Source organism: Micropterus salmoides, unplaced genomic scaffold (genome assembly GCF_014851395.1).
Source record: "Micropterus salmoides isolate LMB-PRFRI ecotype aquatic unplaced genomic scaffold, ASM1485139v1 Ms_hic_scaffold_22, whole genome shotgun sequence".
NCBI classification, from domain to species: Eukaryota; Metazoa; Chordata; class Actinopteri; order Centrarchiformes; family Centrarchidae; genus Micropterus; species Micropterus salmoides.
This window is the reverse complement of record NW_024041373.1, coordinates 25,005,123-25,016,784: the sequence shown is the minus strand read 5'-3', so window position 1 is coordinate 25,016,784 and position 11,662 is coordinate 25,005,123. Positions and strand designations below refer to the sequence as shown.

General features: G+C 39.8%; 1 protein-coding gene across 1 annotated transcript in view; it reads left to right on the top strand.

Moving 5' to 3' along the window:
• The first annotated feature begins 5,864 nt into the window (after nucleotides 1-5,864).
• Nucleotides 5,865-11,662, top strand: part of LOC119917440 (contactin-associated protein-like 4) — an 85,560-nt gene continuing 79,762 nt past the window's right edge. The window contains exon 1 of the mRNA XM_038737765.1: nucleotides 5,865-6,308. Within this exon, the coding sequence (XP_038593693.1) occupies nucleotides 6,224-6,308 (85 nt within the window). The 5' untranslated portion in view covers nucleotides 5,865-6,223. The remainder of the gene's footprint in view (nucleotides 6,309-11,662) is intronic.

Genomic DNA, 11,662 nt, shown 5'->3' with positions numbered 1-11,662 from the left:
TACAGTCTCAACAGTGAAGCACGGTGGTGGCAGCATCATGCTGTGGGGGTGTTTTTCAGCTGCAGGGACAGGACGACTGGTTGCAATCGAGGGAAAGATGAATGCGGCCAAGTACAGGGATATCCTGGACGAAAACCTTTTCCAGAGTGCTCTGGACCTCAGACTGGGCCGAAGGTTTACCTTCCAACAAGACAATGAGCCTAAGCACACCGCTAAAATAACGAAGGAGTGGCTTCACAACAACTCCGTGGCTGTTCTTGAATGGCCCAGCCAGAGCCCTGACTTAAACCCAATTGAGCATCTCTGGAGAGACCTGAAAATGGCTGTCCACCAACATTTACCATCCAACCTGACAGAACTGGAGAGGATCAGCAAGGAGGAATGGCAGAGGATACCCAAATCCAGATGTGAAAAACTTGTTGCATCTTTCCCAAAACGACTCATGGCTGTATTAGATCAAAAGGGTGCTTCTACTAAATACTGAGCAAAGGGTCTGAATACTTATGACCATGTGATATTTCAGTTTTTCTTTTTTAATAAATTTGCAAAAATTTCTGACATGCACTGTGAGCTGTAAGGTCTTATATAGACAGGTGTGTGGCTTTCCTAAACAAGTCCAATCAGTATAATCAAACACAGCTGGACTCAAATGAAGGTGTAGAACCATCTCAAGGATGATCAGAAGAAATAGACAGCACCTGAGTTAAATATGAGTGTCACGGCAAAGGGTCTGAATACTTATGACCATGTGATATTTCAGTTTTTCTTTTTTAATAAATTTGCAAAATTTCTACATTTCTGTTTTTTTCTGTCAAGATGGGGTGCTGAGTGTACATTACTGAGAAATAAAATGAACTTTTTTGATTTTTGGAAAATGGCTGCAATGAAACAAAGAGTGAAAAATTTAAAGGGGTCTGAATACTTTCCGTACCCACTGTGTGTGTGTGTGTGTGTGTGTGTGTGTGTGTATATATATATATATATATATATATATATTTTTTTTTTTTTTTTTTTTTTTTTTTGCCTGATGTTTTTTGTTTTTTTACTTTAGCTTTTCTGCCTGCCCCCTTGGAATTGTTTGCCTGTTGACTGCCATTTCTGGTTCTGACCCTCGCTGTCCTGCCTGTGAGCTCTCGCTTTTTTAAATAAATCATTGAATTGCTTTTGTCTGCAGTGGGTCCTATCCCTGTTTCCTGCATTCACTGGTCATAAGACTGAGAATATTGTAGTGGATTTTTCTCCTTATGTCTTCATGTACTTGTACCATTGACTTTATATCAAATAACCAGGTATTTACTAATGTAATTGTACATCTTTTGTGTTGATGACTAAATTAGGAGATGTTCGTGTTTGTTTGGAAGTGCTTCAACTGTCATTCACCTAACATTGTCAATGCTGAACTTATTAAACAATTCCTACTCTTTTATTACTCAATTACAGGTAAATACATGAGGCTGCTGTCACTGTTCAGAAACAACAGTTCCAGCTACATACATTGCTGCTAAATCACCGAATTACTTGAAATTTAAATGACTAGAAAGAAATACCCAAAAATTCAGTTTCTCTCTTGAAGATTTGTATTCACTCTCTCCTGTCTCTCATTTGATCTTGAGGGAAGTAAATGTTTAATTATAATGTAACAATCTAATCTTCATTTGTCAGCTAATCAAGCCAATTTACAGACATCAGCAAAATCATCTTCTCTCACAATAAAAAATAGACTAACAATAATTTCAAGCCGTCATTGCTTAAATTCTTCTACATTAATGGTGGATAAAGGAAAAAAGTATCTATTTATTTTTCCCCCTTTCATCAAGTTTAAACATCACTGCTCACCTCTTAAACAAACTCAAAGAGTCTTTTCTGTTTTGGCCGACCAGTTTGCTGGCCAAAGCCAAAATCCGTACACAGCCTGCAGCAGGTGTTGTGAATATAAAGTAGAGTAGGAGTGCATCAGTCATTGGCCGGCTTTATTTGGTATGCAAACTAAAAATGAGTTATACAAAACGAGGCCTGGCAGGAGGCTGCAGAGTGGCTCAAATCCAGATGCAAAGCAAAGTGACAAAGTGGAAGCAAAACAAGCAATTTACCCCCCCAAAAAATAAATACACAATGTCAAAGCCAAGTCAGTTGTTTCACTCAAAACAAGCTGAATGAGTTCATCAGCTGTCAGTCTAAGTCAATTCAAAATGAACGCAACACAGCCAAAGCAAGTTGTTTATTAACAATAAAAGTATTAATTATTAATAACCTATCCAAACACCAGCAGAATTATGTTGTGGCCTTAAATCCATACTGCCTGAGGACTGAATCTCAGACCTCTTTTAGATAGGATATATATTAGAAATCATTTACATCAGTTCCTGCAGGATCTTACAGAAACATTTGTGATTGTGACCAATAATGGTTAAATTTGCAGTGGATGTTAGCCCAACTAAATAAGCTCATGCTTATCATCATTGAAAGATTGTGTTTTCTTCTTGGACAAAGATAATGCCACAATCAAACAAAACCAAAACATTGAAATGAAATGAGTCCAGTGGAGTTTTTTTAAAATCAGTATTTAGACACTGAATCAGTGAAAGACACACAGAGATATTTGCAGTAAATGTTTTCACTGTCAGCTTGGGAATTAATCTACAGTAGCATTGACAATCTTCTTCTCACTGAGACAAGGATAACGGAGTAAACCTTATTGAAATGTTAACAATCCATCCAAATGTAGTAACAAAATCCAGAGCTGAAAGCCACGATTAGTAGACTAGACTGTGTGTTTTTCTCAGTTTTGTCTCCACCTTCCAGGCATACAGATGCACAAAACACATTTTGTCTGCTTCTGTCTTTCTTGCTATCTAATATGTTTAAAACAAAAACACCAGTCCCAGTACGACACATTAGTCGGTCTCTCTGCTCCCTCTCCACACACGAATCTGCCTCATTCACATGTCGCCCACCTCACCGCTCCTGAAAAGCTTCTCTAACATCCATGTGGCTGTGTGGTTAGCCATCATAGCAGATAAAACAAGTACAGTGATCCAGGAATAGTAATATTGACTGTGATAATACTGATAAAGACTGCAGCATAATCTGTTGCTTCACTGAGTATTTTGTGTGAAAACCCAATCTATGCAGATAAATTAAATCTCTCAGCTTACCATTGTGCGGTGGTTTTCAAATGGAGTGATTGTGTAATGTGCAAAAAAACATCCATCCTTTCAAAAGTAGACACATCAGTCCTCTTTCCCATGTCTCTGTGGTGGAAAGAACGTGTTGAAAACATGTTTCTTACCATATTTCATGCATTATAAAAAAGTTTAAATATCTGTTTATATTCAACTATGGTGTTTAGATGTATGCTCCAACACACGCCTATACCCATATGAATAACAAATAACTGAAAAAGTTAGACTTAAATGCCTATTCATCATGTTGAATTTCATCTCATTGCTTTATTTATCAGGACAACATACATCAATTAACATTTTTGTAAATGTGCCAGTGCCAGTGCCGATCCAGCTAATTTGCAAGTGCAGTCTTGTGGTAAGAAAGAAATACAAACATGGTACAATAACATGCCGATAACATCAATCATGCAAAGCAACAGGAAAAGGAAAACACTGAGGCAACAACTGTGCAAAGCAAAAAGACATAGATAAGGAAAACAGTTAATAACCAATTGTATTAATCTTGATGTTACTAGAAATAGTTTAAAAGTTGGTAGATTTGTAATATCAAACACATAAGCCATGCAGCACAAAGACATAAGACACATTTATAAAAATATTAATACCGCATTGTTAATAAAATACAAGTAAATGTCCACAAATACTCAAGCCATGTAAAACAGATCATCTGGTAACTGGTGAGACAATGTGACAAGTCAGCAAAATAATGGATACCAAAGAATTTTGCATATTTGTAGTATTCTTTTTTCCTTTCTTATCAATGTTCTGAATATAGAGGAAGTTTATGATAGAATTCATATATGGCAAAAAAAACCCCAATCTTAATATGGTCATGCCAAGAAAGCCACTTGGGTGTGTGCTGCTAAACACAAGATAAAAAAGCATGCTTAAACAGTTAGACTCAAGGGCCACAACAATAACAAAGAACGAACAATCCTAAGCACTCTGAGTCCTGAGGATAATAAAAAGCCTTTCACATGGCATGGCTGACACCTACTCATTTCAGTTGAAAGCCTTCATTAGGGTGTAAAATACAGACATTTACTGTAAATGCCACAGAACATGCCACAGATGAGATAAAGGTGTGCAGATGGACTTAAAAAGGAAAATGAGGCTACAGGAATCACAAGGGGGATCAATGAAAAGTAATTTAAACCAAAACACTATATCTGTGTCCATTTCAGACGTCTCTTCCTAATGGATGGTTAGACAAAAGACAGACAGACAAGAGTTCCATCTTTCTCTGGCGAAAAGCGAGATTTCCCTCCAATATTGTCATTAGCAAATTCCTGTTGGCCACAGACAGAGGTTGGACCATACTGGACATCATAGAAAGAGGGGTTGGGACAAAAAACACACCACGCAACGGCTGGTTGGACAGGTCTATTGCTGCACAAATACATGCCCAAGTGCATCTTCAGAAATAAAAAATAAATAAATAAATAAAAAGCACACATTTACAGTTTGTTTTACATTTCCTTGAGGGTTCATTCTTTGGGCTGTGTCCTTCCTCAGCTGTGCACAAACCACTACCACTGCACTTATGATGTTCAGATGTTGGTTCCCCGAGTAATGATGGACTGAAGTTACTTAATACCAGTGTTTCTCCAATCTTAAAAGTAAATTGTCCATGACACCCAGAACAAAGCATTGCCTGGGTTTAAGGAATGACTGTGGACCTCCCCACTATGCGGACTATTACACGTCACCTGTCTTCCTCCTTTGCTTCTGTCATAATGACTGCGGCCATTTTGTCACTTGAATGTACACACATGTCATTTTGGGGTACTGGTTGCAACGACTTATGGAAGTACTGTTTGACTTGAGTGTGCTCAGCTGTACCTGAAACAACACTTGACAGTGATATCACAGGGGAGAAGTTAGATACCCTGCACTTTACACTTGGAACAAGGAGCTGGAGAACCTAAAACTGTCAATGGTTATCACTAAAGCCAATTTTCAAGGACTTGGAAAATAGCACCCTTGGTGAATGTTTTTGTTTCCAATTTATTTGGATGGTTCTTGAACTTGTATACCCATCTTAACTGCATATTGTTTGTGCTTTGACTGTTTGTTTTCTGTAATTTTTTCATTGCAACAATGGTTTATTCTGCTTTTTGGCTAGGTTGTAGAAAATGCTCTGTATTTGTTGTATTTGTATAGCACCTTTCAAGTCTCCCGACCACTCCAGTTGCTTTTTACACAACATCACATTCATTCACAGACACCAAAGGAACATCGGGGACAATTTGAGGTTCAGTATTTTGCCCAAGTACACTTCAACATGCAGCTTGGAGGAGCTAGGGATTGAACCGCTGATCTTTCGATTAGTGGGCAAACCACTCTACCTCCTGAGCCACAGCCGAAAAAGAGATCAAGACCTCTATTTCACGTGGTTAACTTAAAGGAGTGTATGAGATGAGATGTGGTAGCAGTACAGAGAATAAAACCTATAATTAGATTTTGAATAGTCACATTAATTCCCATCTCTCAGGGATATTTTTTATTCATTTGCAGTGACTAAGTCAATGTGCTGGGAATCCCTTCAGTGACCACTAGACCTGAGCTGCTGCATTACATGATGACAAACAGACTGTGAGCAGTAGCCCGGAGCCTAATGGGACCTGAGATGGCTCTTTCTCAAACATTGTCAGAGCATAATAGTGCAGCCTGCAGTGGGTTTTCTGCTGAAGGATTTTGGCAGACCATAGGGTCTTCACTTCCTTTTAATGACTAAAGTACCTTTCACTGGGGCTGTGGCAGTGGGGAAAGCTCTCTCTCTCCCTCTCTCTCCCTCCCCCTCTCTCTCCCTCTCTCCACTCTGCAGAGTGCAGTCGAACAGAAAGTAGCCTCTTGCTTCTCCTGTCTTCGCCGTGTAGGCAGTCAGATGTTGGTGACCGTTGCAGACACAGAAGTGCAAAATTCATCAGATCTGGAAAGTGTGAGAGTGTGGAGGAGTGGAGTAAAGAGTACAGGAGAGGCAGACTGTCTCTCTCCTTCACCCGGCAGGTTTTTCTGCAGCATCTTTCTTCTTCATCATGGATCCCTGGAGTAAAAAAGTCCTGGGAATTATTGCACAGGTTGCCCTGATAGTTGTCAGCTCGTATGGAGCAACAAGAGGAGGTGAGTAAAGTGACATTTTTATTGTGGATGACTTAGTAGTAATCAGCTGTGAGGTTGTGGATCTATTGCTGATCAGTTTACATTAATCTGAAACATTTGTAAAAGTGCCTTCTGTAGCATGAAAAAGTGTAGGAGTCACTGAGCTCGTACAGGTATCTGCATTTTGGGATTTCCAACATGCACAGCAATATCTTTTCACTGATTTCTTTACATTCTATGCACAGATTTCCATGCACCACTCTTCAATGGGGCAGTGTGAGTCATGTAAGGAAGCAACTAGGAGGGGAAATTCAATGAGAAACACTTTTCTCTCACTCTTACTATTAAACAGTTGCCCTTGAGCAAGGCACCCGAGCCACACCAGCTCCAGTGGAGTTAAACAGGATGCAGAGATTGGGGTTGCACTTTGAAGTATGAATGTGAACAGGGCATCATTCTTATTAGACAAGGTTATATGTAATTTAACTATTCATAAATATTTCTTCTCAGAGCTTTGATGCTGATGTTAGTGACCGAAAGGAATTCAGTGTTGTTCATAGAAGAAATTGACGTGCGAGAGGACAAAAACTGTTCACCTGTTTCTGCTTTACTGCAGTCAAAAGCAAAGTTTATACCAAAATACCTTTTTCTCTGTCAACTTGATTTTTCTTTTCTTGAATTCTCTTTTGCGAAATGATTTCACATGTGTTGATTTTTTTCTGCATATACATTTTTTACGATTGGTGATTTGGCACAGCATGGAATATAAGCTGTATCTGTAAAATCTGTGTTACCAGTTAATTGGCTAACTGCAATTAATCAGAAACTTCCTTAAAAAGCCTCAGTCACAAAAGCATAATTCATGTTCCATCCTAGATCCTGCACTATGTTAATGAAAATGTCAATAAAAGGATCAATTTGTCTAAGAGCTGTTTGCATGTGCCAAACGCTGGTACACCAGTGACAATACTGTTCTCTCTGTCAGAGGGTAAATGTTTTTCTATCATGATGCTGATGTATTAAAATGTATTCTGAGTCAGCATGCTTGGGCAAATACGATTTATTAAACATTTGAGGAAATCAAATGCCACGAAGGATTCAGTGTGGGCAGAGTGGGGACAGACAGATAAATGGTAGATATCACCACGTCAAATTCATATTCCCCATGACAGACAACAGCTACTGGAGAGAGACACACTGACATTATGGGCTTTGAAAGGGTACAATAAATGAGATAAAGAGATTTCTTTGCTCTGAAGGAATGGTTTAGACTCGGAGTACCTATCAAAAACCATAACCAAAAGAAAAGAAAATGCAGCTGTCTGTCTCAAATCAATATATAATCCTTGAAACCCTTTTTTGCCCTCTTAGACAGCAAACATACGATACATCATCCACTTAATTATCTCTGATGCCCGGACCTCTCTGTACTTTTATTTGACTTTGTGTTAGTGCTGAGCCAGTGCCATAGGCAAGGTCTGATTCAAGCTATTTGTCAGAGTGAATAAAGGAGGTAAAACTGTCGTAAGAGGGCAGATGTTTGTGTTTCTGCATTCGGTCACAGTGACCCTGCTAAGGACTGTAGCAGCAGTGTACTTATTTGCGGGAAACATTTGGGAAAGTAGCTAGAGAGAACATTCTGTGACGGGTTTGAGCCCTCTAATGGCCAACAAGTCTGTCACAAGGATCCTCAAGAAAGGAAAAGAAAAAAAAATACTAACTCATGTGTTGTTGTTCTGGATGACAGCATCAACTAGAGAGCACTACTACAACACTACTATACCACAAACACAATGTATTTGCATCAAATTACACAAAGTTAAAATTACACGCATGCTGATTGGTGGTTGGCAACAATCATTTTTGGAGAATATGTAAATTATATCTGGGTATGTTCAGCCCAGTAACTCTAGGATGTACTATGATATTGGACAAATGGGCACCTCTCAAATTACATCCAATGCAGTAAGTTTTGTGCTGTATATAACACATCAGGGTGTGGCAGTCAGGGTGGTTAATGAGCATGTAGCAAATGCCATGCAGGAAGCTGGCATTCTGGCATGCTGTGAATACAGGGAACAGGGATAGGATTGAAATGCAGATGAAGGTGACCAAGCAGGCACAGTTCAATGATTTATTTCAAATGTGGAGTTGTAGAAAAATGATTACAGGCAGGCTCAGATACAGGTAGGTAGACAGGCAGGTTGACAGGCAGGTTAGCAGACAGACAGGTAAAGCAGCAAAAGGTTCAGGTTTTAGTGGCCCGAAATCAAAGATATCAAGCACATGGCAACTTTGATGGCCTGGCAGTGAATGAATAAAAATGGGGGAGTATAAGGCTGATGAGGGAATGAGATGCAGGTGAGGAGGTTGTTGGGGAAGGCAGTGCAACTGCAGAGCAGATGAGGGAAGTGGGAACAGGTGTGTGGGAACAGAGGGAAAGTCTGAGGGCATTTGGTGCATGGGTGTAAAATGGCAATGTGGGATCCTGGGGTAAAGGGAATGTACCTGGAGAGGAGGGACAGCTAGACAGACATGACCACAATCTTTCCCTAACTTTAACCATTCTCTGGTTGCCATGCAAAGATGTTTTGATAAAGATTAGATACAAATAAAAATCAATTTACGAAATGGGCTGAGCCTTTGCTGATAACCTCGTTATGAACCAAGGAACCGGACACCTACACTAGATAATTAGAGCTGGCATTCAACAGAAACATCTGGAGAGGAGGAAATATATCACACAACAAAGGCATGTATTATTAATAATGCAGGTGGGAGGGCTGGGGATTGGGAGAGATCCTTTTTTCATTGCCTCTTCATCAATTGCAAAGTTAAATGCCTGACTTGAACAGTGTGTTCATGTTTTAAGTCTAGCAAGACTCATAATGTCCACCATTTGTAGGTATTTGTATCTCTCTGGGCCAAATTTACCCACATGAAAACAGAGTGAATTTGTGCTGTGAGTTTTATTTATGTTTGCAATCTGTGTGTGATTTATTTACTGACACACTGAAGCAGCAGCTCAGTCAGCACCTGTGACTGCCTTCATGTGCAGTCTGCGAATGTAGGAGAGCTTAATTGCTGTTTATCGGTATGGCTCAAAAAGACATAATATGCTGCAGAACGTTGCCCTTTATTGGAGTTATGGTTGTGGAAGAGAGCTGAGCAGGACCGAGCAAGAAAGCCAGCAGAAACTCTGCAGGTGGAGGGAGGAGATGGTGTTGATATGGCTGATGTCTCATTAGAACACTGAGTGAATGCAGCCAAATGAAAACTGTGAACATGTCATCAAAAGAGTGCATGTGTCAACCAACAGTGATTTGGCATTACACGTCATGTTCATGTTTAATTATAATGATCCTTTTTCTTTAGTCTTATAAAACAGTCAGATATTGTGCTCACCTTTTCTCTCCAAACATGTGTTGTAGTTATTTTTATTCATTTATTTATATTAACTAAAAGGTCCTACAAACCCACACAGGTGTTTTCAGTTATTCTGGCTAGTTGAACCTCAGCTCAGATTAAAGTTGGGCTATGCTGGATCATTTATACTTCATGTACTAATAAGAATGATAAAGATGTAAGTTGTCACTGACTAGTACTAACATGTTTCTGGCTAATTAGCAGGACAGTGGTTACCTTGCCAGCCACAGTAGTTCGCCAACTAGCACTGTAAGTAGTCACCACATCACCAAGCCTCTAGGACCAAATATTTCTAAAAGCCACTCTGTTGTTTGTGACTGGACCTTAACATGAGCAAGTGTATAAGAGAATATGAGAATAATCGTTTAGACAGTCTGTCTACGCCCACACAGTCCTGAGGAGAGATCTATCAGCCAAAATACTGTACGTGTTAACATCTGTGGAGGTAAACTGTAGGCATGCATGTCCACTAAGTGCAGAACACAAAAATTGGAACAAATTGTGCGAACATACTAAGTCCAACTGTGAACGCACAGCCACATCTCCTCCAATTATCTGCACAATGATCCCTCAAATGCATATGCAATCACGCAAAGCGCTCCTAACTGCTGACATACAGAAAGTGCTTCTGAAGAGGCAAAGTGCGCTTCCAGGCTGCTGTGTCTGGCTGAGAAAATTCACACACAACTTTAGACACATAAAAGAGGCACATGAGACTTTTGGTTTTCTCTGGTGTGGTTGCATAAGTCCTCCATGGGATTGTTATCTCTTCTCTCAGCTGATTTGGAGTCAGTGGACTGTATGTTCTAATCGCAGCCTAATGACTGCTCTCTGAATTTGTGTGTCAGTGCATATGTGCCTGTGTGTTTATCCGTGTGCTTGGGTGTGTGCCTGTTTGTGTCTGATTGTGTGCATCCTGAGATAAGGAGCGAATAGCCACATGTGAACATAGCTTGAGCACAGCAAGGGAATGCTAAGCAGCACCACTGTTGGGTGGGTGGGGGGGTGCGTGCACACACACACACACACACACACACACACACACACACAATGCCTACTAATGTGGTTAGTGTGCTTTTGCACATGCTGTGTTTAGATAACGAATGATTCACCACTCAGTCACCAGTTTCCAAGGAGAGAGGTTCAAGTTAAAACTCAATAGGTTCTGCATCCAGAGAGAGAAGAGACAGAAGAAGTGTTGTTAGCTTTAGAGTGAGCTGGTTTGTGGTGGGAATTGTAGGCTGATGGATGCTGAACTGTAGATTCTGGTGTGTTTATTATACAACAAGAGACTAAATTATCATGTTTTTAGTATATTTTTAAATAGTATAATATTGAAAAGCTGCCCAGTGTAAATACATTGTTGCGTGGTTAGTTAGGATTATGATTCGAGTCCATCTATGACAGCTAACACTAAGAATAAGATGCACATCGATCACATGCAGGGAAATTAAAGTATTAGAGCAGCATAAGTACATGAATGGAAGCACAGTATAAATAAGTAATTTAAAGAAAAGAGGATACTATATACATCATTAGCAAAACAAAGCCAATTTAAGTGACAGGTTTTTCCTCAAATGAACAAAAGAAAGACTTATTGTGCTTTGCCTGAGATAAACATCGATTGCAGGAGTTGAACACAAGTGGCTCCATTTCAATGTGAGACTTTTGTATGTCTATCCTGTAATCCTTTCATGAAGGGAGCACAATGCATTTCAAGACATCAAACGTTCATTTTATAAAATGTCATGACAGTGGCCTGGTCGAGCACCTTGACAGAAATCACAGCGGGAGCAGCTACCTATGAGTAAGTGAGCAGAGAAATCCAGGCTCAAGCTTTTACCTCCTGCAGTGTTCTGGAGCAAAACTCTGAATCCCCACGAGCTTCAGCAGCACTGCCCTGCAGCTGTGTGGTCTATGCCCCTTGTAGGAAGGGATGAATTAATAAA